Below are 27,633 nucleotides of genomic sequence, written 5' to 3' on the forward strand. Positions count from 1 at the left end.
TCAGATTTTAAATGGTTTATTTCTGAATTGTACATAGATTAGCTTGTTAGTAGTTTCATGTAAAACCATGTTCACAGTGAGCTCACAGCAGTGGAGACAGACATGTTTACATTGCCCTCAAAACAGTCTCATAGCTGTACACACCTGCATCTCACTTCTTCCCACAGGTTTAAATAAACTTATACAAGTCTTAGTCTCCCTGGTTTAGTTGGTTTAGTTCATATGCAAAAAAAATATTAAAATGATTTAAACAAGAAAAATAAATTAAAATGCTAATAAAACTAGAGGTAAAAATGTGCGATACGGAATTACTCTCATATCCCTCATATCACACAAGTATGGCTATTTGACTGAGAGAGAAAAAGCAAGCACATCGAACCAATGTGGGTTTGAATGCATTGTAACCTTAATCTAACTATCCCAAACATACATATAATATTGATAAGGGTATCTACGTACTTTTACATACTAAACATTAGGGAAAATCAACATGTGAAGTACACAACATATTGTAAAGAAACCGCGAGTAATAGGTGAAAAACTGTGCATACCATCTCATCTTAATAAATACTTGAATTGTGCCTCGAGTGAAAGCTAGTGAAATGTCAAAAGTTGATGCACAACTGAAGCGTGAGATTGTTTCTGCATCCTTGCAGAGGCACCCTCTCGTGATCAGTTAACTTGCTGTGTACCATCCTGTCCTCCAGGGGTCGCCCAGCCTAAACCACTGCCGAATGCTGCCAGTCACATGACAGAGAGCTCTGCAAACATCCTTCCCTGGTATCCTTTGCAAAAGGCACTAATGTACTGGTTATTTCTCTCACAGAGGATAAAGTCCATGGGATAATGACCTCCATTCTTGTTATTAATCCTCTAGTAGTTAAGGAAACAGTTTTACATTTGGACTGTATTCCGGTTTCATTATTCTTGAAATTAAGAGCAACAACTGTCTCGACAAATACAACAAGCACATCCAGTCTTCTGGGGGACTGTCTGCGCTGGTGTTGCTGTCAGTAATTCTCATGATGTCTGTACTCTGTGGTACCATTGGCTGCATTTTTTGGAGGGGGCGGGTCATCAGGATGTGACGACCTGGACGTAGTTAGCAGGGTAAAGGCCCACATCTCCGTTGGCCAGCTGCCCTTTGCACCAGCCCTGCTCGTCCTCCTCGCCCATCTTCATTAGCTCTTCACCTGAGTGATGAGAGAGCAGAAAGCACAGGGGTACATGCTTAATAATAACAACTGGCACGGTTTCATCCAGTCCCATGCATATCTGGAATTTTCCACTGACACCACCTGCTGGGAGTGTGAAACACCTCAGTGCAATTACATGCACCATAATTCATCCATATTCATGTAATGTACTGGACTTCTGAAACTCAGATTTGTTACAGGGACCACCACAAGGCGGCAACATAATTACCGGTGTACATCATGTTCTCACCACATCCAAAAGAAATTACTTAATTATCGACTACATCACCTCTTAGTTTAGTCCGAGGTGCTCTTCTAGAAAGCAAAAGCTTAGTGTGCGAAGGCTTATTTCTTCTCCAAAGGATTGTTAACCCCTACCCAGTCTCAAATCATTTGGCCTTTTGTGATCCCTCAAGACTGGAACCAAAGTAGACCAAAAGCAAGTGTTAAACAGTGTTAAAGTAAGGTCTTCTAAGATCTCTCTACATGGGCACTTCAACTTCTATCATCCAATATCCTCTCCAAATCCAAGGGTACACGACCCCCCCCCCCCTCTGTGTAGACATCTTCTAATCTAGGAGATCCCCCCAGACAAGGACATTACCTCGCAGTTAGACTGGGCTCTAATGGGGGCTCAGGCTGGTTAAGCTCCACTGGGAGGGAGACTTGAGTTTGACCCCACCAATCAGAGGGGCCAAGCGCTGCCTTAACGACAGCTTTATTTTCACTAGCATAACAAGGAGGGGGTCGTCGTGATAATGGGAATTAACTGCTAATCAAAATAACAGACAACGTTACCCTGTGCCTTTTAGCTGGCAGGAATCATCTAGGATAAAGAAGTTCATTTTGTGAAGTCTCGACAAATGACGTGGTTCAGTTCAAGGTAATTCATAGACATTTCAAAAACCATAATCGTCATGACTATCAATTGCAACACTTACCTGCAGTGTTGGGTTTAAACATGATTATCATTTGATAATCATTTTGCTTGACACACCATTTATTGCATTCTTGTTATATACACATCCATTTTCAATGTTAAACATCTAGAATTAGGATGAGTATCTTCAACCAAAGCTGTAAATACAATGTTTCAAACAGGATATCCTATGACAATTATATCAAGGATATATAGGAAATATATATAGGAAATAAAATCAGACCAAAGGGAACCAAGGCTGATCCTATGCAATACATATCATATCATCATTTGTATTAATTCTCCCACTGTTCATCCTTCAATTTTCAACATGTTTGACCAAATTAACAAATTATTATTTCCCCAAACAAATGGTGAATTAATATCCACGCCACTGTCCATTAGAATACAAATGGTATTGCTGCAGTGTCTTCAAAACTGATGCTCATGTGTAAATAACACTTGTATTAATTCTCCCACTGTTCGTCCTTCAATTTAACATGTTTCGACCAAATTAACAAATTATTATTATTTCCCCAAACAAATGGTGAATTAATATCCACGCCACTGGTTTAGCAAGACAAAGTGAGCTGTGGCTGCCATGCAGACATTGGTCCTCGTGTCTGTGTTGATGTCCAGTGACATTAATAGGCATTAGTAGAGATTAATACCTGCTTTAAAGCTCAGCTCATCCGCCTCCTGCCCAGTGTAATCATACAACGCTCTAACTCGTACACCTTCTACCTTCTCCTCTTCCTTCTCTAACCCATTAGCGGCGATGACCTTTTTGGGGATGTCTTCGTCAGACCAGTCTGATGAGTAGTCTTTCACCCCTCTGTTGACAGGAAAGGGGGGGCAGAGGGTTAGTATATCGTGGCAAAAAAAAAGCAAAACAAATCTATTACTTTGTGTAGTCCTACAAGGATGGTATGAAGAAAACAATGAACATGTCATTTTCTCTTCCAAACTATACATTGGAGGCTACAACCAGAAATCAAACAAAATGTCTTGTAACGCAGGGCCATGTATTCTCATTATATCACTGTAGCAATAACTTTAACCAACAGAGGGTGGTAGCGACCACAGGTCCCCCCCCAACAAGTTCCATGAAAGGCAACACATTAAATCAATATACCTTCATTTGATCTCCGTGCTCACGCCAAGTTAGGGCGACACTAAGAACATCTACTGTGACTGGTGTACGTATGTTTAACTGAATGCGGAGGTTCAATTCAAAACGAATGAACACGGGCACAGGCACAAGGCCTCTGACTCAGCACTAGTACAAACACAAATTAGAGGCCGCAGCTCTCTGATACAGGAAGTTGGTAACCGTGGTCCCCCATGGAGTTAAGAAGACAAGACAAATATAGTAGCAGAAGCCAAATAGTTTTTTTGCGAAAAGCTGGAATAATTGGAGTTGAAACACCTCGGAGGTATAAGTCTTTGGAGCAAACCAGCTTTGGCGCAAACCAACAGGAAGTTAACACAATAACTAAGTCATCCTTTTGTTATGTTGAGAAAAAAAAAGAAAAAAAACTTGGCCTCAAGTACCGATGTTAATTCTTTATTACAAATAAAAAAAGTACTCCTCAAACATCCATTCAGAGTCAGAATAACAAGATACCATGCTCCACAACTATTATTCCCAGTATTTCCTGCTCCATTCAAAAGGCAACTATTGTATTATAGAAGAGGAAAGACAACACACTGACATTGTTAAGTACCTGTCCTAAAGCTGAGAAGAACAATTCATGACTAGTGGTGCAGTCAGACAAAGAGTCATCTCTAGCTCTACATTTGAACAACTCATGTGGTACAGGAGCTACGGTGGTAGTGCAGGGCGAATAGGTAATGTGCAGGTCACAGAGCGCACAGTTACCTGGTAGTCTCCTGAGGGGTATGGGGTGCCTCCTCGCTTGAAGGGACAATGTTGGTCAGGGTGACCACGTCCTCCGCCCGGCTGTTCCTCGCCTTCTGGTTGGAGATGGAGCGGTTTGACTCAGGGGACCATTCCTGGACAAACATTTATTTATATTTGAGACTTTAGAAAACATTAAAATAGTTCCATGCTTTTTAACTATCACCAGCTGGTAACATATAATTTTCTCACACATAGAGGCTTCTTCTAAACAGTATAATTTAGTATTGAACACCGAGTGAAATATCGATTGTATTCATCTGGCCTAGTCTGTTTTATTTTATCAATGCAGTCAAGACCACACCCAAAACACCACAAAAGAACAGCCACCTCACAGACCTCTAATCTAAACCAAATCACCATACAAATGAAAAGATGGAGAGAAAACAAAATATACCACAATGAAACAGTTCACTGAGGATACAGTTTCGCCAGTCACATGATGATGCATCATCTTTGGGATGATACTAAATGTGCCTAGTGCCAGATCCACTACAGAGAGCTATGCTGCTCCCCAGCCAGGACAAAGGGGACCCTGTGTCTGGGTGAAACCAGCGGGAATGCCAAAAGATTCCTAAGGCGACAGAGGAGAGCTGCCTCATTCTCACTCCCCTCAAGCGTCAGTGACTTTGCCTGGAACTGTAAACCAATGCCGGTTTCCAGATCAACACGCTCCTGCGTGCCAGCCAGCTATCGCCAGCTTTAAATTGATCCTTATGAAGTAGAGGATTTGTTTTGTGTTCACAGTAGCTGGAATTTTCCACTAAATAGAAAAATTGCCTCCTGCATGTGCACTAGAGTGAAGGTGGTGACTGAGGAGCAGTTTTAAAATGGTAAGTTTTTAGGAACCTTGAGCTGTGTGTGGGGTGGTCAGAGCAGGCATTTAGCTCTGAGAACACACTACAGTATTCCAGAACCAACTCAGGTCCACATGTCACACAAGGGCCCATTCAGTGTCATCCCAAATTGGAATTTACTAACAGTTCAAGCAAGAGCTCAATATGGCTCTATGGGGAGGATTTCTTAATTATATGAACACCTTTTCTTTGGCAGATAATTTGGGGTTTCATACACTGCTCAAAAAAAATAAAGGGAACACTTAAACACAATGTAACTCCAAGTCAATCACACTTCTGTGAAATCAAACTGGCCACTTGGGAAGCAACACTGATTGACAATAAATTGCACATGCTGTTGTGCAAATGGAATAGACAACAGGTGGAAATTATAGGCATTTAGAAAGACAATCCCATTAAAGGAGTGGTTCTGCAGGTGGGGACCACAGACCACTTCTCAGGTCCTATGTTTCCTGGCTGATGATTTGGTCACTTTTGAATGCTGGCGGTGCTTTCACTCTAGTGGTAGCATGAGACGGAGTCTACAACCCACACAAGTGGCTCAGCTAGTGCAGCTCATCCAGGATGGCACATCAATGCGAGATGTGGCAAGAATTTTTGCGGTGTGTCAGCGGTGTCCAGAGCATGGAGGCACTACCAGGAGACAGGCCAGTAGATCAGGAGACGTGGAGGAGGCCGTAGGAGGGCAACAACCCAGCAGCAGGACCGCTACCTCCGCCTTTTGCAAGGAGGAGCAGGAGGAGCACTGCCAGAGCCCTGCAAAATGACCTCCAGCAGGCCACAAATGTGCATGTGTCTGCTCAAACGGTCAGAAACAGACTCCATGAGGGTGGTATGAGGGCCCGACGTCCACAGGTGGGGGTTGTGCTTACAGCCCAACACCGTGCAGGACGTTTGGCATTTGCCAGAGAACACCAAGATTGGCAAATTCGCCACTGGCACCCTGTGCTCTTCACAGATGAAAGCAGGTTCACACTGAGCACATGTGACAGACGTGACAGTCTGGAGATGACGTGGAGAACGTTCTGCTGCCTGCAACATCCTCCAGCATGACCGGTTTGGCAGTGGGTCAGTCATGGTGTGGGGTGGCATTTCTTTGGGGGGCCACACAGCCCTCCATGTGCTCACCAGAGGTAGCCTGACTGCCATTAGGTACCGAGATGAGATCCTCAGACCCCTTGTGAGACCATAGGCTGGTGCGGTTGGCCCTGGGTTCCTCCTAATGCAAGACAATGCTAGACCTCATGTGGTTGGAGTGTGTCAGCAGTTCCTGCAAGAGGAAGGCATTGATGCTATGGACTGGCCCGCCCGTTCCCCAGACCTGAATCCAATTGAGCACATCTGGGACATCATGTCTCGTTGCACCACAGACTGTCCAGGAGTTGGCGGATGATTTAGTCCAGGTCTGGGAGGAGATCCCTCAGGAGACCATCCGACCACCTCATCAGGAGCATGCCCAGGCGTTGCAGGGAGGTCATACAGGCACATGGAGGCCACACACACGCACTACTGAGCCTCATTTTGACTTGTTTTAAGGACATTACATCAAAGTTGGATCAGCCTGTAGTGTGGTTTTCCACTTTAATTTTGAGTGTGACTCCAAATCCAGACCTCCGTGGGTTGATAAATTTGATTTCCATTGATCATTTGTGTGTGATTTTGTTGTCAGCACATTCAACTATGTAAAGAAAAAGTATTTAATAAGAATATTTCATTCATACAGATCTAGGATGTGTTATTTTAGTGTTACCTTTATTTTTTTGAGTAGTGTATATACGATTTGATAATCAGTAAATACAGGCAACATATTTATTATTATAAGCTTGCAATTTGCATTGTAACTCATGTTCGCTCAAAGTCAATAGACAATTTGTTTACATAAAGAAAGGTTAGACAGACAATGTCCTTTACCTCAAACTGTGGCCAGTTCATGCTCATGCCAGGTCCATGGGTGTTTCTCCACCACCTCAGATCTTCGCTGTCATTGGCTGCAGTGATAGTCTGGCCCAGGTCACGGTACAGGACCTTGAATCTAAGGGACAAATTAACACAATACTGTGGTCAGTGAGCAAGATGGTTCAACACGTGTACGGGATGCAAAGTGCAATTATCTAAAGCGTACATCTTGGGTATAAATACACCGGATAACAGGGGTATGTGGAGAAATGAGGGCACACGTTTCAAAAAACATTTCATTACAGGAACATTAAAAAAAAACGACTGTACCATTTAAAAAAAGGGGGGAAGATATGCTGAGCTCCACAAATAAAACTGAAATCAGAGTAACATTTTTATTTTGTTGCGGGATTGGTGGACTTTATCCAGTCAAACCCATAGATAATACCAAGCTATAAGAACGTGGCAAAATTCCACTGAATATTTGCTCAGCTGGAAGGCCAGACCAACCATCAACAGTTCCATGGTCACCTGGCCCTTGTCTAAATAGAGTAAGGACCTGTTATGAAAGACTGGTAGTTAATGGACAACACCGGCAGTTGAACATTCCCTCCTTGTGTACACATACTGTTGAACAGAAACGTAGGCTAATTCTACAAAATAGTTGCAGTATTAGATTCCCATGCTCAGAGTTTACTGTTCAATCTTGAGCAATTTATGCAACTGTAAAACACGACTAAGGTCTCAACACCATACCTGTAAGCGGAAAAGAACGTCCAGCGCCCAACTCAAGACGCGGAGAATTGATTTTTGAAGAAATGTATTTGTGAACCAAGATGTTTGTTTGTTAACTATAAATAGATGTGTCCAGAAAACAAAAACTGATTACCTCCCTCAAGATATTTGACAGTTGACTTACAAGGGTCGAGGTACTAGGTCAGCAGAAGGTGTGATTGTCATACCCATCCTTGATGGAGAGGTCCAAATGTTTGTGAATGTCCAGCAGGACCTCCTTGAAGAAGCACAGCCTGTTCTTCTCGGCCTCCTGGGTGATCTCAAACACCTGCTCCATGTCCTCCATGTAGCGTGGGTTGCAGCGGTTCAGCTCCTCCAAAGCCTTCTCGTAGCGCTCCTTCGCCTGGAGTTGAAAAACCAGACACACAGCCAACTATACATCTAGCTTCAGACACAGAATCGCCATCTTTACGTGCAAAAATATTATACCATTTGAAATATTTATACATTTGAAAGAATTCCTGGCTTTGGTGTGGCTAAAGTTGTTTGTTATGGGGTGTAGTCTCAAGAGATTAGCTGTGGGCAAGTAAACCGAAAAAAAATCCAGTTTTTCAGGATTTACTGTATAAATTACAAACTATCCCTACATTTTTTAAATTAGGTGGAGCTCGGTTTATAGGAAAGCTTTTATTACTAACTCAACTTCAAAATGGGACCTCACGCTGCACTTCCTACAGCTCAGACATAGTGGAAAATTAACAACAGCCTCCATAGATCCAGCCAGTCACAACAACAAAAAAACAGCTCCCAGTCTTTCTGCTCGTCACTGCAAGCCTCATCACGCCAAACAGTTATGTTTTTTTATTTTTAAAAAGGCACGTCGGTATGTGCTTCCCCACCCACAATTTCACACTTGATGACAGGCTGCCTCTAGACAGCACACCCAACTAAAACAAAGCTTTGTAGCTGCACTGAGCCAATTACACAGACACCGCTTTAGACTGGACGGTCCCATTAGCTGAACCTATAAGGCTGGTACAAATAACATATTTAATGCTCAAGAGGTTGGCTTGTTACTTGTGTTCATGGGCTAAAGTACAGCATGTAAGAAAAAAAAAACGAAATGACCTCAAGCCTCTTGACTAACAAATGTTATGGAACCTGATGACTACCTAGATGAACACTTATTGTTCACATATGTGGAGTTTCCGTACCTTCTCTGCTTCCTGGTTGCATTTCTCAACACGGTCTGTAAATTTGCGGACCTCTTCCTGCGACTTGGTGGGGTCCGCCTTGGCATGGGTCTCGCGAGTCAAAGCAGTCTTCTCCTCTTTACGGGCCTGCTGGTAACTCTTCTTAGAAGACTCCACCTTGGACAGAGGAGTTCCTCGGTTTACTACCACCACCAACCACACATCTATTGTATTTGGTACAAGTCATTCCCTAGGCTCTAGACCTCAGCCGAATCTGGTAATTAATGGTGTGGCTGTTGAACAAATCGAGGAGACCAAATGACTTGGTGTTACCTTAGACTGCAAACGGTCATTGTCAAAACATATAGATTGAATGGTTGTAAAGACGAGGCAAGGTCTGTCAATAATAAATAAAATGCTTTGCACACCACACTCCAAAAAGAGAGTCCTGCAGGCTCTAGGTTTTGTCTTATGCCGATTATTGTCCAGTCGTGGTCAAGTGCTGCAAGGAAAGACCTAGTTAAGCTGCAGCTGGCCCAGAACAGAGCGACATCTTGCGCTTCATTGTAATCAGAGGGATGATATAAATAGTCTCTCTTGGCTAAGACTTGAGGCGAGACTGTTTATAGAAAGTAGTGCCACAGTCAGTGTTGAAAACTCCTAATTATTTGCATATTCAACTAACACACAGCTCTGACACAAATTCAAAAGCGTACAGTATTATATAGAGCCATTATTGCATGGAACTCCCATCGCGTAAATGAACAGCAATCCTGGTTTCAGAAAACAGATAAAGCAACACCTTACGGCACAATGCTTCTCCCCTATCGGACCTAGACATTTCATGTGAATGTATTGATACACTACATGACCAAAAGTATGTGGACACCTGCTCGTCAAACATCTCATTCCAAAATCATGGGCATTAATATGGACTTGGTCCCCTATTTCCTGCTACAACAGCCTCCTCTCCGCTGGGAAGGCTTTCCACTAGATGTTGAAACATTGTTGCGGTGACTTGCTTCCATTTAGCCACAAGAGCATTAGTGAGGTCGGGCACTGATGTTGGTCGATTAGGCCTGGCTTGCAGTCGGCGTTCCAATTCATCCCAAAGGTGTTCAATGGAGTTGAGGTCAGGGCTCTGTGCAGGCCAGTCAAGTTCTTCCACACTGATCTCGACAAACCACTTCTGTATGGACCTTGCTTTGTGCACGGGGGCATTGTTATGCTGAAACAGGAAAGGGCCTTTCTCAAAGCACAGAATCGTCTAGAATGTCATTGTATGCTGTAGCGTTAAGATTCCCTTCACTGGAACTAAGGGGCCTAGTCCAAACCATGAAAAACAGCCCCAGACCATTATTCCTCCTCCATTAAACTATACAGTTAGCACTATGCATTGGAGCAGGTAGCGTTCTCCTGGCATCCGTCAAACTCAGGTTCGTCCGTCGGACTGCCAGATGGTAAAGCGTGATTCATCACTCCAGAGAACGTGTATCCACTGCTCCAGAGTCCAATGGCGGTGAGGTTTACACAACTCCGGCCGACACTTGGCATTGCACATGGCTATCACAAGCTGCTCGGCTATGGAAACCCATTTCATGAAGCTCCCGACGAACAGTTATTGTGCCGACGTTGCTTCTAGAAGCAGTTTGGAACTTGGTAGTGAGTGTTGCAACCGAGGACAGACAATTTTACGTGCTACAGCACTCGGCTGTCCCGTTCTGTGAGCTTGTGGGGCCTGCCTCTTCGCGGCTGAGCCATTTCAACTTCACAATAACAGCACTTACAGTTGACCGGGGCAACTCTGGCAGTGCAAAAAATTTACGAACTGACTTGTTGGAAAGGTGGCATCCTATGACCTTATGGAGCTCTTCAGTAAGGCCATTCTACTGCCAATGTTTGTCTATGGAGATTGCATGGCTGTGTGCTCAATTTTATACACCTGGGTGTAGACGAAATAGCCAAATCTACTAATTTGAACGGGTGTCCACACACACATATATACGGTACATATACACACAAAAATATGTAGGCTGTGTGCCATTTTAGAATGGATGAGAATGTTCTTGTCAATTAAATTATTAATTATAATTTTTTTTTAAAATTTCAGTCCTGTGGGAATCGAACCCACAACTCTGGCGTTGCAAGATACATGTTCTATCAACTGAGCAACACGGGACAAGCAAAATTAATGTTCTGTATTTAGTCATATTTCATGTTTGGTGTGGACCCCAGGAAGAGTAGCTTCTGCAACTGCCGATGGGGATCCTAACAAAATGCCAAATCAAAACACAATATGTACAACTGATCTATTATTGGTCATTCAGGGTTGATGATTTATGAAGATTAAACGGGTAAAAAAAAAAAAAAGCTAAATGAGTAGAGCAACACTCACGTCTTTCAGTTTCCGAACCCAGGGTTTTTGTGCCTTGCGGAAACCTTCCTCTGCCTCCTTTGTCTCCCGGAACCCTCCGATCATCTGCTTGTGGAAGGCATCTTTCTGCCAGTTACGGACCTTGTCGCTGTCCTCCACAGCCAGGTGCTCCTTCAGCTCCATGTGGATCTCACTCAGCCTATCAGCAGCATTCATGAAGGCATGCCACGCCTTCTCCAGGGTGCCATACTGAGGCCCTTCAGGTAGAGAGAAGTCACAGGGTTAACGGACACGTTTCACGCCAATAACATATGGCTCCAAGTCATTCAATGAGAGTCAAGTCGTTATCCAACCAGAGAAATGACCTACACTACCGGTCAAAGGTTTTAGAACACCTACTCTTTCAAGTTTTTTTTTTACATTGTAGAATAATAGTTATGACATCAAAACTAATTAAATAACAATCACGTAACCAAAAAAGCGTGTGTTTAGTGAGTCCGCCAGACCAGAGGCTGTAGGGTTGACCAGGGATGTTCGGTTGATAAGTGAATTGGACTTTTCCTGTCCTGCAAAGCATTCCAAATTTAACTACTTTTGGGTGTCAAGGAAAATGTAAGGGGTAAAAAGTACACTATCTTGGAATGTAGTGAAGGAAAATGTTATTTTTTTACTAAAACATCACCCCACTACCAGGCCAACTCACCTTTCTCCACCACGCCCCTCCACTTCTTGGCCCAGTCACTCAGCTGCTGGGAATAGCCCTTCTCAATCTTAGCCCGCTCCGCGAAGCAGCTGACGAGCTCGTTGCACAGCTTGTGTCCATCGTCGATACGCTTCACCGTCCTCTTGTAGTGCCCCGGCTAAGTAAAGATGGACATATACTTGTGTAAGAAAGACATAGGGAGAAAGTCGTGGAAATATGGCCGTTGACTTGCGGTTTAGAAAAATGTACAGTTCGAGAGAAGAATGGGCAAAATTTGACAACCCACAGTTGACCTCTGCCTACAGAGAGCACATGAACATCTGGACAATCATCCAGAGGGGCCTTAGGTTGCAGAAAATGTCAGACTTAAACAGATGTCAATGCCTCAGCTTATTATGTTGACTGCTGCAGAGGATATGTAGTACATATCTATGAAACCATTCAAAATTAGCTGAAATTTCAAAATTTGTACCTGTCAACATAGCACACAAAAATCAGACGGATTTGGCTGCTGGTTAAATGGGAATGCCACAGGCCAACAGAGCAGGTGACTACTGCTGCAAGTTTCCCTCAGAGCAAGTGATAACTTGATGGGGCAGGCCTGATGAGGTGGGGCAAAAGAGGAGCTAATGGGGGGGAGGAACCTCATAGCTAGGGCATGGAAATATAAATCAGCAGGGACCCATTATGTGTGTTGCCCATGCAAACGATGGAAGGCTGCCCGAGGGGGGCAGTCCCGTGGTAGTTCTACTTCCACACATTGGTTAGCGCCACAGGGTTGGCAGCCCTGAGGGGGTGTAGTTGTTGAGCTTACCTCCCAGAAGCTTTCGCAGCTCCCGACGTCTCGCAGGTCTCCATTGGAAGACATCTCGGGGTCGCCTTTACAGCACAGAATGATGGCGGCTATCTGTTATAACCGAAGGGAGAACAACATGTAAGACTGTCGATGGACTACAGAGTTGGATATAGTTATGTGAAACCCATTCAAAAGCCAGGGAGTCAAAAATCAAGAGAAAAATGCAGGGAAATTGCCAAAAAGCAACAGCAGAAACTACCATGTCATCACAAGGGAAAAGTACATTACTGCCCTACTTGGCAAGCGTCCATAGGGTTAATACAAGAGCAGTGGCTGGGCAGAAGTTTTTAGTAAAATAACTGACAGTTTTTTCATTTCCCCCTTCTTTTCACCCTGACCCTCCTAACTTTCATGTATTTTCTGATGAAGCGATCCACTGGCATTACGCCACATCCTTAGTCTGTAGAAAAGGCCCCATAGCTTCTCCTCACAGAGCTAATGAGTCTACCCTAAAGGTGTAATCCAGTAATCCCGTAGGGTGAGGGGAGAGAAAGGAGCAGAGCAGGTCTCACCTCTTGAGTGTCTGTCTCGGTCAGAGGATTGAGCCGAGGCAGACTAGTTTTAGCCAGGCTGGGGTTGCATGAGATAGATAAATGATGCCCTGTCATTGAGGTTAACCCACCACACTTAGTCAGCCATACTAATAGCAGGTCTTCTGTTACCAACCAAAATAGCTGATATGTTTTTCAAGAGCGAAAACTCTGAGATATCCACATTCCTTGAGCTCTTGTACTCTCATATGCTTGAAAATAACACTTGTTGCATGGTCAATTGACCAAATAATTGATTTTAAATTAAAACAATTGTCCCCCCAAAAATTTGGGGACATTTTTAAAATTCCCACCTCAAAATAATGAACCGTGTACAGAGTTCACACTTCCCTATACATCCACTTCCCCTGGTCCCGTTCCTGATTGTATTAGCTAGCAGTGCCAAGGTCAAATTGCTTCCTTTGACAGACAACAACTTGGAAGGAAGACTGGGGATTCTGGGGACATTCATTACCAAAGCTATCCAGCGTGATTTAGCATTGCTAAAAACACCAGCCGCTCCCTATCAAGTCTGAAAACCCACAATTGAAATGAAAAATTAATTTAAAAAAGTAACTCTGCAAAAGGATTTGACCAAACCTGTGGACTTCGTACAGCACAAATGCTGAACAAAACTATAGACACAGCATTAAGCAATCTGTGGCATTGGGTTGTGTGACAACTGCACATTTTAGAGTGGCCTTATTGTTCCCTAGCACAGGGTGCACCTGTGCAATGCTGTTTAAAATCAGCTTCTTGATATGCCACACCTGGTCAGGTGGATGATTCTCTGGGAAAGGAGAAATGCTCACTAACAGGGATGTATACAAATTTCTGCACAAAACTTGAGAATTAAGCTTCTTGTGCTTATGGAACATTTCTGGGATCCTTTGTTTCAGCTCATGACCCTTGGGACCAACACTTAACGTCGTACTGCATGGGGCAAAATGGTGGTCACACCAGATACTGATTTTCTGATCCACGCCCCAACCATAAAAAATAAAAAAAGGCATCCGTGACCAGATGCATGGCATAGCTGTATTCCCAGTCATGTGTGATCCATATATTAGGGCCTAATTAAATGAATTACAATTGCCTAATTCCCTAATATGAACTGCAACTCAGTAAATTATTTTAAAATGTTGCAAATTGCGTTAATATTTCTGTTCAGTGTATACACACACGGACACCCCTTCGAATTAGTGGCTTTGGCTACTTGAGCCACACCCGTTGCTGACAGGTGTATAAAAATTGAGCACACAGCCATGCAATCTCCATAGACAAACATTGGCAGTAGAATGGCCTTACAGAAGAGCTCATTGACTCTCAAAGTGGCACATAGGATGCCACCTTTCCAACAAGTCATTTGGTCAAAGCTGCCCCGGTCATCTTGGCCAGGTCGCAGTTGTAAATGAGAACTTGTTCTCAACTAGCCTACCTGGTTAAATAAAGGTTAAATAAAAAAAAATAAAAAAAAATAAGTGCTGTTATTGTGAAGTGGAAACATCTAGGAGCAATAAAAGGCTCAGCCTTGAAGTGGTAGGCCACACAAGCTCATAGAACGGGACCGCCGGCTGTCCTCAGTTGCAACACTCACTTCAGAGTTCCAAACTGCCTCTGGAAGCAAATTCAGCACAATAACTGTTCGTCGGAAGCTTCATGAAACGTGTTCTCTGGAGTAAAGATTCATGCTTTCACCATCTGGTAGTCTGACGCCCGGACCTGGGTTAGGACGGATGCCAGGAGAAAGCTACATGCATAGTGCCAACTGTGAAGTTTGGTGGAGGAATATTGGTCTGAGGACGTTTTTCATGGTTCGGGCTAGGCCCGATACAGTATACAAGGGCATTCTAGATGATTCTGTGCCCACTCCTGTTTCTGCACGACAACATCCACATTAACTAAGCAAGGTCCATAGAGAAATGGATTGTCGAGATTGTGTGGAAGTACTCGACTGGCCTGCACAAACCCCTGACCTCAACTCCATCGAACACCTTTGGGATGAATTGGAATGCCGACTGAACCAGGCCTAGCTGCCCAACATCAGTACCCGACCTCACTAATGCTCGTGGCTGAATGGAAGCAAGTCCCCACAGCAATGTTCCAACATCTAGTGGAAAGCCTTCCCAGCAGAGTAGAGGCTGTTATAACAGAAAAGGGGGGGGACCAACTCCATATTAATGCACATGATTTTGGAATGAGATGTTCGACGAGCAGGTGTCCATATACTTTTGATAATGTACTGTACATGAGCTACACCATTATTCTGAGAATTTATAGGTAATGGACCTACAAATATGATAAAACAACCACAATTCCATCCAAGGCATATATGTAAAAGAAAGGCCGAATAACAGGTATCTTTTGGTTATCACTATGGCAACAGCATCCAGGAACAATAAAAAGCACAATATTTACATCTTGCAGTTAAAATGAGAAAATAAGGAAAAGGAATATAAACAAATGTTATATTAATTATGCCAGAAATGGCAGTGGAAACACCTTTATGTGCAAATATTGATATAATAGCCATCATATAGAAGTCAATTTCGAGTCAAGCGTTGATATGGTGTTTGGTTCTCCCACTACGACTCAGGAAACTATGCAGTTTATTAAAATAGATTAAATATATGAACCTCACCATAATAAAGCGCTGCTCTACCATCAGGGCAGGCCCTACAGGCCCTAGTTGTTGCACCTGGACTACTGTTCAGTCGCCACAAAGAGGGACTAAGGAAAATTGCAATTGGCTCAGAACAGGGCAGCACAGCTGGCCCTTGGATGTACACAGAGAGCTAACAATAATATGCATGACAATCTCTCCTGGCTCAAAGTAAAGGAGAGACTGAATTCATCACTACTTGTATTTGTGAGGTATTGACATGTTGAATGCACCGAGCTGTCTGTTTGAACTACTGGCACACAGCTCAACCACCCATGCATACCCCACAAGACATGCCACAAGAGGTCTCTTCACAGTCCAAGTCCAGAACAGACTATGGGAGGCACACAGCACTACATAGAGCCATGACTACATTGAAGTCTATTCCATATCAAGTAAGCAGTAAAATTAGATTTAAAAGGCAGATAAAAAATAAAAAAACACCTTATGGAACAGCGGGGACTGTTGCTTCAAACAGACACAATAAACATACGCACTATACACACAAACGTAAACATGGATATTGTGTTGTAGATATGTGGTAGTAGAGTAGGAGCCTGAGGGGACACTTAATGTGGTGAATGTATTTCAACATTTAAAAATGGCAGGAACTAACGGAGATCCTTAACAAATACATGGCAGTGAAAGTGCGAGCTTGATGCTGCTTTCCAATACATATTGAGGCTCTTATTCTGGTGACCAATGCGTGACTGTCGTTTGACAAATAAAAATATTCTTATGCATAAAAATCTAATCCGTAGACTAGCCAACATGCACTGTATCTGCAAGCTGCTGGCCAGAACGCAGGTGCCAAGACCAGAGTAGACACATTCTATTTAACAACAGTTTGTGACAAAACAAATCGGTAGAGTTGAAAATGCAATGGGAAAACAGCGACCTTCAGATTTTTTTTATTCGGTACATGAAAACATAAGCTTAACGGTACATTGTGTGCACTTCATCACGCACTGATTTTAACCCACAACAAGTCCAGTTGGTGTAAACATACCACTGGCTGTAAAAAACTAAAACATTTTCTTTATGTGGATTCTAGAATAATTCACATGGAAATGTGTCCCAATTGAATGGAAACCTAGCTAACGTTAAAATGTTACAATAGCAATTTCCTTAGAATACCTTTGGTGAGTTCTGCAGTTTAGACATTCAATATCCTTGAACTTCCTGCTGGCAAGGAGAAGAGGGGTGGTGCTGTGGAATGTATGCTAGCAGGGAGAGGCATTTCCCACAAATACGCCAAAACAGGAAAATGAGAGGCTCACTTCAGCAAGGCCTGCTAATTGAAAAGTCAATATCTCAGACCCCATCTCAGAGTGGAAAAGTTGGGTGGTGTGGGGATGCAGCACGACAACAGTGATTGAGGCCCCGGGGTCAAGTAATATAACCCCTGAACGATGATGGAAAACCAGCAGCTCGTAAGGCAGGAGTCAAGTGATTCAACCACCACTAATCTCCAGTCAATAACCAGTTGACGGCATAAGTAAGACATTTCAGCAGCTTGAGTAATCGAGGTCACATTGGATTCAACATAGTGATACAAATTCAGTCCCTGGAACGGCCAAAGGCTCAGATTCAATAGATACTAATATGAAAATGTTTTTCTACAGATGCCATACATTTATGGAATCTAGGGATATTATACAGTCCTGGGGGGGTATATTGAAATCACAAGGATAAGAGCAGAAAGCAGAGCAGCCATCTATAGAGTACACTCAATTCATACTACAGAAGATTAAATCTGTAAACATGACAGGCTGCAGAATCACACACTCTGGTATCTGGGTCTTTCTGCATGTAGCCTTTACTCAGAGATTACATGCTCAATCTTTAGCATTTGTTGAACCCTATAAATTACCATTTTAAAAAAATACTCCAAAATAAAAGGTGGAATGAATAAAATTCCTTGTCCGACTTCCCTTTCTATTAAATTTATATTGGGTTACAAAAATCTTGACAGCAACCTTTGACCAATATAGAAAGGGGCGGCAGGGTAGCCTAGTGGTTAGAGCGTGTGACTAGTAATCGGAAGGTTGCGAGTTCAAACCCCCGAGCTGACAAGGTACAAATCTGTCGTTCTGCCCCTGAACAGGCAGTTAACCCACTGTTCCCAGGCCGTCATTGAAAATAAGAATTTGTTCTTAACTGACTTGCCTGGTTAAATAAAGGTACATTTTTTTTTTTTTTAAATAGATCCTAAATGCTTCGGAAAACAAAGTATATGACAAGCATTAAGGAAGACCCCTGACACTTGAAGGAACATAACTGAGCAACAAACTTCCACACAGGCCCTGTAAGCAACAGACCATGTGCTCCCGAGTGATGCAGTGCTAGAGGAGTCACTACAGTCCCTGGTTCGAATCCAGGCTGTATCACATCCGGCCGTGATAGAAAGTCCCATAGGGCGGCGCACAGTTGGCCCAGCATCGTCCAAGGTTTGGCCGTCATTGTAAATAAGAATTTGTTCTTAACTGACTTGCCTAGTTAAATAAAAATGTGCTGCAGGCTTTCATTTGGACAACATCCCTGTGTCAAAGGATGTTTACGTTCCACCGGTCACCAACCTTGTTTAGGCAGTATGCTCAGTTCATCCTGATCACTTAGCAGAACTGGAATTTGTTTAAATCTCTGGGAGATTAAATCCTCAGCGGGGGGCATTGCTGACAGAAGACAGCGGGTCCTGTTTAACAGAGGGAGTTGGGTCGAACGCTGCTGAACCCTTCATAGAAAAGGGCACTAGTCGTCTCAGGTCAGAGCTGGAAACAAGTATTTGTGGGCAAGTAGGCCGTGGACTGAACAACAGAGGTAAACTGGATACCAAATGGCAGCACATTCAGAACCCATTATGGGTGCTTTCACCCCTCCCCCTTAGATGTGACTGAGAACACGTACCATGTGGAACTGGTTTACTTACATTGCTTAGAAACACTACCTGGAGAGATTAAGTTATATTGTATTTGTAGAGTACTGAAAATGTCTCTTCTTGGAATGTTACCCATGCTGACAGAGTAAGAGAATGAACACAGGCTCGTGTTTCCTTCCAAAATTGGGTCAGATTAACAAGAAGCCAAGAGCTCATAAACCACACTGGAAACTTGTAGTCAATCTGATTAAATGTATACGAGCAGCATGTGCAACTCTTATTTTCACTGAAAACGCTGTTCAAAAGTCTGAGCAAGCATAGAATGTTCTGCAAATAATTTCCTTGTTGGATTTCTGCAACACAGTGCAGTCAGAAAGTATTCAGACATCTTGACTTTTCCACATTATAGCCTTATTCTAAAATGTATTTAATACATCCCCCCCCGTCCCCTCAATCTACACACAATACCCCTTTATGACTAAGCAAATAAATCATATTTTTGACATTTATAAAAAATCAATCTTATTTACATAAGTATTCAGACACTTTACTCAGTACTTTATAAACGTACCTTTGGCAGCGATGGGGAGCATTGCTGCACAGCTATCTTCGGGTCTCTCCACAGATGTTCAATCTGGGGTCAAATCCAGCCTCTGGCTGGGCCACTCAAGGACATTCAGAGACTTGTCCCAAAGCCACTTCTGGGTTGCCTTGGCTGTGTGCTTAGGGTCATTGTCCTTTTGTAAGGTGAAGCGTCACCCCACTGAGGTCCTGAATGCTCTGGAACAGGTTTTCATCAAGGATCTCTGTACTTTGCTCCGTTCATCTTTGCCTCGATCCTGACTGGTCTCTACGGACCACACCTTCGACCTCATGGCTTGGCGTTTGCCATGACAGGCACTGTCAAGTGTGGGACCTTATATAGACATGTGTGCGCCTTTCCAAATCATGTCCAATCGATTGAATTTACCACAGGTGGACTCCAATCAAGTTGTAGAAACATCAAGGATGATCAACGGAAACCGGATGCACCTGAGCTCAATTTCAAGTCTCATAGCAAAGTGTCTGAATACTTATGTAAATAAGGTAATTTATATGAAATAAATTAGCAAAATTCTCACACATTTTTTTTATTTTTAAAAACTTTCCGCTTTGTCATTAAGGGGTATGTGAGAAAAATGTGTTATTTAATACATTTTAGAACAAGGCTGTGTAATGTGGCTCTTTCTGGGTATAGATCGTGGCATCCACCTCTCTCTCCGACACGCAGGTTCTGTTCTCAGGTTGTAAATTCCTGGAGGAGACCCTCTCCCCTGGCCATGCAGAAAGAGAGACAGAGAGAAATGATTTCACATGGCGAACTCCTAAAACAAAAAAATGGGAATTTGATACAAAATTCCCACTTGTGAGAAGGTGGGAATGGCCAGTGGACACGGTCCGTGGACACTTAAGGGACGGGTATGACGAGTGTGTTTCATTTGGTGACCTCAGAGGACAGGAAACAACTGTCCCTCTGAATATGAACATTTATTAAATATGGGGTTTGAATCCAATTCTTGTATAAAATGAATGAGTAAATATGAAACTATGAAATTATGTAATATTAAACCTTCATTGTGAAAGAATTGTCTTCAGACCACGCAAGAATTGTCTTCAGACCACGCAAACCTCTGTGTAAGCTGAGGTGGCACAGGTTTGAGTACCAAGACTAAGCAAACCCAAACATATCTGAATGGTACTCTGAAGTATCCATTCTAACCACAAAAGACTTTGCTCTTCAGGGAAACACAGAGAGACAGAGAATAAACTGACTCTCCAACAGAAGGACTGATGATTCCAACAGAGATCACATCGACACACTGGGCGTAAATATATATTGAATGCAATTATTCCCAAATGATTGAGCATTCATGTGTAAAGAACTAGCATTTCAATTAATTGAATTATCAACTGAGAAGTGACTCCTTTAGTCTTTCCCACCCACTTCCCTTTGTCCACCAAGCAGTCATATTGGCTTAGCCCACAAGGGAACCACCCCTATAATTTCCTTGTAACCATATCTACTGTGTTTGTGTATGCATTTCTGTGATTATTTAGTTAGTAAATAAATAATTAAGACAATTGGTGTGTATGGATAATTCATAGTAAAGGCTGGGTTCGTACAGATAAACAATTTACAACATTTGGAATGAAACTAACGTGAGGTAAAGAATAATTAATTAGATGACTAATTGATCAGATATTAAAATATCTGAAGAGTTATTAGGAAAATTATAACTTTGTAATCTGAAGGTTTTCAAGGGTGCCCAGACTTTCTAGTTAATTACATTTCCATGATTAGTGTAATCACGTAAATATTATTACAGAGAATTGATTTGATAAACAGTCCTCACTTTAATGATGCCAAAGACACAACAGCTGTAACATAACAAAATGTGGAAAAGGGGTCCGAATACTATCCACTGTACAACTCCTAAATATAGAGCAGGCGTGCACTGAACACAAGGTGATACTCCCACAGAATTTCACAAACCAAAGCAAACAGTTGCGTTGCTACCCAGCAAAGCAAACACTAGTGCTGCAGCATTAAAATGTATGGCATGCAAGAACACACCAGATAATATTAATCATTGATTCCTATCGATAGTGACTGAGTAACACCTTTTTTTGCGGTGAAAGACTTCACACATTCTAATATTCAGATTGGAGGCCAAGCATTCTTAGTTAATCTAGTAATATCGTCAACCATGTGTAGTTAACTAGCTTGTCCTGCGTTGCATAATCAATGCTGTGCCTGATAATTTATCATCGAATCACAACCTACTTCCCCAAACGGGTGACGATTTAACAAAAGATTATTCGCGAAAAAAGCACAATCGTTGCACCAATGTACCTAACCATAAACATCAATGCCTTTCTTAAAATCAATACACAAGTCTATATTTTCTTAAACTGCATATTTAGTTGAAAGAAATTAATGTTAGGCAATATTTAATAGGGAAATTGTGTCACTTCTCCTGCATTCTGTGCAAGCAGAGTCAGGTTATATGCAGCAGTTTAGGTCGCCTGGCTCGTTGTGAACTGTGTGAAGACCATTTCTTCCTAACAAAGACCGTAAATAATTTGCCAGAATTGTACATAACATTGAAGGTTGGCAATGTAACAGCAATATTTAGTTTCCGGATTTGACCATATTAAATTACATAAGGCTCGTATTTCCGTGTGTTATTAGATAATAATTAAGTCTACGATTTGATAGAGCAGTCTGACTGAGCAGTGATAGGCAGCAGCAGGCACGTAAGCATTCATTCAAACAGCTTTCCTGCAGGGTAGCCTAGTGGTTAGAGCGTTGGACTAGTAACCGGAAGGTTGCAAGTTCAAACCCCCGAGCTGACATGGTACAAATCTGTCGTTCTGCCCCTGAACAGGCAGTTAACCCACTGTTCCTAGGCCGTCATTGAAAATAATAATTTGTTCTTAACTGAGTTAAATAAAGTTAAATATAGTTAAATAAAGATAAAATAATTTGCCAGTAGCTCTTCGCAATGCTTGAAGCACATCGCTGTTTATGACTTCTAGCCTATCAACTCCCGAGATTAGGCTGGCAATACTAAAGTGCCTATAAGAACATCCAACCGTCAAAGGTATATGAAATACAAAATGGTATAGAGAAATAGCCCTATAATTCCTATAATAACTACAACCTAAAACTTTTTAACTGGGAATATTAAAAGACTCATTTTAAAAGGAACCACCAGCTTTCATATGTTCTCATGTTCTGAGCAAGGAACTTCAACTTTTTACATGGCAGACACTGCACTTTTACTTTCTTCAATACTGTGTTTGTGCATTATTTAAATCAAATTGAAAATGTTTCATTATTTATTGGAGACTAAAATAGATGTGTGTATTATGTTCAAATAAAAGAGTTCATTCAGTATTGTTGTAATTGTCGTTATTACAAATAAATAAATATATATATATATATTATTATTTTTAATTGGGCCGATTAGTCGGTATTGGCTTTTTTTGGTCTTCCAATTATCGGTATCGGCATTTAAAAGCCATTTTTTTTTAAATCAACCTATAGTATGGTAGAGAGGAAGACTGAGGGAGGTGACGACAGAAAGCTCATAGAAATATTCCCGAAGGTCAGACAATCTACCCAATCCAAAAATTCAGTCAGAGCAACAACAAAAAATGTACATAAAAATGCATTATCCACAAATTGCATAGGAGTGGAACCCAAAGAGGACTTACCCAAGATTAACTTAAATGAGATGGGATGAGGTCAAAGATGAGGTCCCTGTCGAGGAACTCGGCTTTCTCTGTGGTACTGGAAGAAAGAGGAAGTGTGTGACAGGGAGAAATGGAGTATGGAGGAGCACAGCATGAGCAGTGGAGGAGAACCACTCACGGTCAGAGTATGACAGAGGCTGGCAGTCAGATGGTTATAATGAGTCCTGGCTCCAAAAGGTGGCAGATTCTGAATTAGAGAGTGAAATGCCACACACAGAAGTATTGGATAACCAGTCATGGGTGTGCTGGAAAACAACAGTGTGGTGGTCTTGGAAGAGACCCTCAAACTATGGAAGGTCATGAACACAACTAAAATAACCTGCTAAGAATCAAAGAGAAGGAATCCATTTGAACACCATAGAAATGTTGGAACTTCAGCCCCAAGGTTAAGTTACCAACCCTGGGCTGGGGGGGGCTTAGACAAGGTTACTTACAGATGAAGTCAAATATATTGGACCCTTGCACTTTAAAATGGAGCAGAAAGTGGGTCCCCTTTTTAAAAATTAAAAAATCAACTGGTCAAATGGCCATTTTTACCTTGAATGCACCCGCAACTTACCAGAGGTGAGAAGTTACACGAACGAGAATTTATTGAATAATAAATGTCCTTTTTTTTTTTAAATGTATTTTTTAACTTAAGTGAATAATCTTACATTTAATTAAAAATATTTTCCTTTGCAGTTGTAAATCAAACAAATACACGTTAACACTAAACATTCTCAATTTCAACAAATTATTTTAATAACTGATGGCAGTAGTAACTACTGTAGCTAAATAGCCAGCTAACCTCTGATTCAGAGGGGTTGGGTTATATGCGCAAGACACATTTCAGTTGAATACATTCAATTGGACAACTGACTAGGTATCCCCCTTTCCCTAACCTCTGTAGCTAGCCAGCAAGCAACGCTAAAAGGGATCGCAAACGGGTTATCATAACTCTAGCTCCTCCCCCCAAATATCAAATATGTTTTTCTAAATATTAGCAAGCCGAATAGCATAAGGCCAGCAAACACGTCCCTCATACGCTAGGAATGTATTTCCGCAAAATACGGAACGAAAGGTGTCTCTTGGTCCCAAAACTTGAGTTTTCTGGAGACTTGTGGGAGGAGTGCTGATGACGTCGCCCACTGTATTAGCTTTCGGTAGCCTGATTCCATCCAGACTGAGGAGAAATCAGCAAACAATGCATCCCAGACCAACTCCTGAAGTGGTCAGCCAGATCTGAACACAATCAGACCACAAAGCGAATTGTGCATCTAGACCAGTCTTTTCAAAGCGATCTTTGAATTCTGATAGCAGAAGATGCATGTAAGTGTCCTGTGTAGACAACCAAAAAAACTGAAAGCAGGTGACCCCCCCCCCCCCCCCCGTGGATTATTTCAAAGAGTGACATGGCTTAATTACATAAGCAGGCAGGCTAAAGGATCTGGATAGCACAGTTTCCCCAAATGTTTTGGTTTTTGCCCTAGCACTATACAGCTGATTCAAATAACCAACTCATTATCAAGGTTTGATTATCATCAAGGCCAGGACAGGTTTTTGGAAAACCCTGTGGATAGGACAGTGGTGCAAAGTGTTCTCCAATGTCACCAACTGATACAGGAATGTTTACAAATGAATGTTGTGTATACAGTTCCTGAGGTGAATCTCATTCTCTTATTAGATTAATTGTTTGAAAGATTAAAGAATATTTAGTGGCTGGTCAGTTGCACACGCAAGAATATAACTAAAATGCCACTTCAATTCTAGTGAGACATCCCGAGTTCAAGCCCAATGGTTTGCACTGCTGCAAATCTTCCATGGAGCACTTACCCCAGTAAAAGGATCCACTGTTTGGCCACAGCACAGCTCCATGTACCCTACCCTAGAGGGCCAAGTGAGCCTCAAATTCCAGTGTTGGTAATGTGAAACAAAGACATGTTTGTTCCACAACCAATGTCCAATAACTACTTAGAACAAAGGAATAAAAAAATAAAAAGCAGCATAGTCATCTGCTCTGTGCTAAAATCTCTGAGGTGTCAGTAATCAAAACAGTTTGCGACAACAATGAAAAAATGAAAACCAGTAGTACTGAGGCCCTCAACGACTGGCTTTGAATATCTCTGTACTTTAGTTTCAAGGATTGTAAGCAGGAATAATCTAATGTAGGAAGGAGTTAGAAGCAATGTCAACTATCAATGGACAGCGGCTCCCGAGTGGCCTAACAGGCTGACTACAATACTCTCGTCGCGTGCATTGCGAAATAAATTCAGAAGTCTATATTATTCAATTATTGCACCAATGATAGTCTACGTTGTCAAGGGCTAAAATAGAAGTCAGTTCTATTTCTGACGCAAGTCCTGCCTCTCCCATCTCCTCATTTATTTTATCGAAGCAGGAACCCACGTGCCATCTCCTCATTGGTTATACCCACGTGGTTGACTGAAAGAAGAACAAGGTCAGTGGCGGAAATGCACCTAATTTATGAAAGTTGCCAATCACAATATAAAGTCAAGAGAAGAAAAATCCTGGAAGGATGAGAGATGACTGGAAACAATTTGGTTGACCGTTTTGTTTGGATTGATTGGTGAGTAGAGGACCTTGTGCATTTTAGGTAAAATAACTCAAATACATTTATGCACGATGGCGCGTGCGCAGCTAGTTTGGGTTCCGTGTAAGGCTTTGCATCTCAGTGCTAGAGGCGTCACTACAGAACCTGGTTTGATTCCAGGCTGTATCACAACCAGCCGGCATTGGGAGTCCAATAGGGTGGTGCACAATTGGCCCAGCGTTGCCCAGGGTTTGGCAGGGGTAGGCCGTCATTGTAAATAAGAATTTGTACTGGCCTACACAAAACAAGCCAAAGGAAAAGTCGATTCAGCCTTATTTCAGCTATTTGCAGATGGCCCGAATCTCTCATTTCTAAACCACAGTTCTCATGGCGCAGGATATTCTCAATGCCAGCTCTCCCAGCTCAAGATAGAACAGCAGGAAGGGTTATTTAAGCAATGAGAAAGCTTGGCAGCAAGTGTGAGACCACAACAGGCTACATTATACACACACACACGGTCTAATGCAGTGTACCTTAAAGTTAGGCAAAGGCATTGTCTCAAGGTGATGCGTCATACATTAACATGGTGTACCATGCCCAGGCCAGTGTTCCCAAACCAGTCCTCAGAGAATGGCTGAGGTCCCAGGATAAACATATGTATTGCTGTGTAGCCTGAGACCAGAACAAAATCAAATTCTGTTGGATAAAGAAAGCTGTTTTGCTTAACAATAACTAGCACAAGTATCAGACTAGCCATATTCTAAAATATTCTGTACCGATTTTCATGCTTAGTCAAAGTATGCTGGTATCAGGCATATCAGGGGTCGTGCTTACAAACGGCTCAAATCTATATTTCTATGAATTTACACTTGCTTTTAAAAAGGGTGGGGTTGTTCTCATATTGCAACAGAGAAATGCATATCCAATGGGAGGTTCCTCAACTTATCCTGTGTAACTTAGCCTATGGATATTGGCAGTTCTGCTCAACAATACAACGAATAGCCATATTGTTGATCTATTGAAAAAGATTAAGCAAATGCTTTGTCTGTCAGTTGGCCTACACAGAGTTTATTAATCTCAATTTCATACACAACCCGTCAAATCTTGAATGTTTGCCAACATAGCTTGCTGTCGAATAGCAGTAGCATAATAGTTGATATCCATTGAAGAGTGTAGACTACAGTAGCCCAAGGATAAATGGATTGTTCCATAGCCTTGCCCCCCCCAAATACACATAGAAGACTATTTAAAAATCACATGTTAATCCAAACAATGTAATAACGTACCATGAGATAGTCACCCATCAACACGATTCACGTTTGATCTTACATTCATGGAGTCGTAGTTACGCCTAATGGTTTAGCCTAGCCTGTGTGATAGGTCATTATAGGTCATTATCGACACAACGTTAACTCCTGTTCAAGGCAACAAATGGAACAAACGCAAACACGAGTCGAATCGTAACAAAACTAACCACTCGGCGACCATAATAGAATAGAACGTGTCTACTTTGTTTCCCATCCAGTTTGCGACCTACCTGTTGCAGCTTCAAATCCTTAGTCACTCGGCGCTGGAGAAGCTCACCAACTCCGGAGCGAAAATTCCCCAAAAGCAATCCCTTGATCAAACCAAATTGGCGAGAGACGCAAACAGTATTATTCTCTTCATAACCGAGAGTGCATCAACAATTTCGCTCGAGAACTTTCCCGAAAAAAGCGAAGGCCATCGTAGATACCACTCTGCCATTGCAACGAAGTTATTATTATTCGATTTCCTGCCCCCTTCAAATTCACGAGGTAGGCCTAATATCATCGGCGGTAAATTGGTTAAATGTACTTTAGTTAGAAACAGTACAACATAAGCCCCAAACCTTGTGCTATCCGGCGGGTATGTAGATACAAAGCCAATCCTCCCGGATGTTCTGGAGAGGTCTCCAAGCTGTGTAATTAGACGCGGTGGCGAACCACAATATCCATTCATCCAATTACATGCGTTAACCCTTTACTGACTAGAGATGAGTCAACAGCTCACAGTGACAATTATGGTCAGGCTATGCGAATCAAACCTTTTTCCTTAATTGTCAC

At 42.2% G+C, this 27,633-nt stretch overlaps 1 protein-coding gene across 8 annotated transcripts; it reads right to left on the minus strand.

Moving 5' to 3' along the window:
• Window positions 1-27,546, minus strand: LOC115113485 (protein kinase C and casein kinase II substrate protein 3). Of its 8 annotated transcripts, none has more exons than XM_029641210.2 (12): window positions 27,087-27,546; window positions 22,981-23,056; window positions 19,972-20,033; window positions 12,609-12,701; window positions 11,795-11,951; window positions 11,113-11,348; window positions 8,739-8,894; window positions 7,752-7,927; window positions 6,805-6,925; window positions 3,998-4,131; window positions 2,787-2,950; window positions 1-1,193 (listed from the first exon to the last, which is right to left on the minus strand). In XM_029641210.2, exons 4-12 carry the CDS (start codon window positions 12,660-12,662, stop codon window positions 1,078-1,080), a joined length of 1,314 nt encoding a protein of 437 aa, XP_029497070.2. In that variant the 5' UTR covers window positions 12,663-12,701; window positions 19,972-20,033; window positions 22,981-23,056; window positions 27,087-27,546; the 3' UTR covers window positions 1-1,077. The 8 variants fall into 8 exon arrangements, with proteins under 8 accessions (XP_029497070.2, XP_029497071.2, XP_029497073.2 ...); XM_029641211.2 differs by lacking the exon at window positions 19,972-20,033 and having other exon boundaries at window positions 27,087-27,167; window positions 27,420-27,545; XM_029641213.2 differs by lacking the exon at window positions 19,972-20,033 and having other exon boundaries at window positions 27,420-27,545.
• Window positions 27,547-27,633: the final 87 nt, after the last annotated feature.

Source organism: Oncorhynchus nerka, linkage group LG28 (assembly GCF_034236695.1).
Source record: "Oncorhynchus nerka isolate Pitt River linkage group LG28, Oner_Uvic_2.0, whole genome shotgun sequence".
Taxonomy (NCBI): Eukaryota; Metazoa; Chordata; class Actinopteri; order Salmoniformes; family Salmonidae; genus Oncorhynchus; species Oncorhynchus nerka.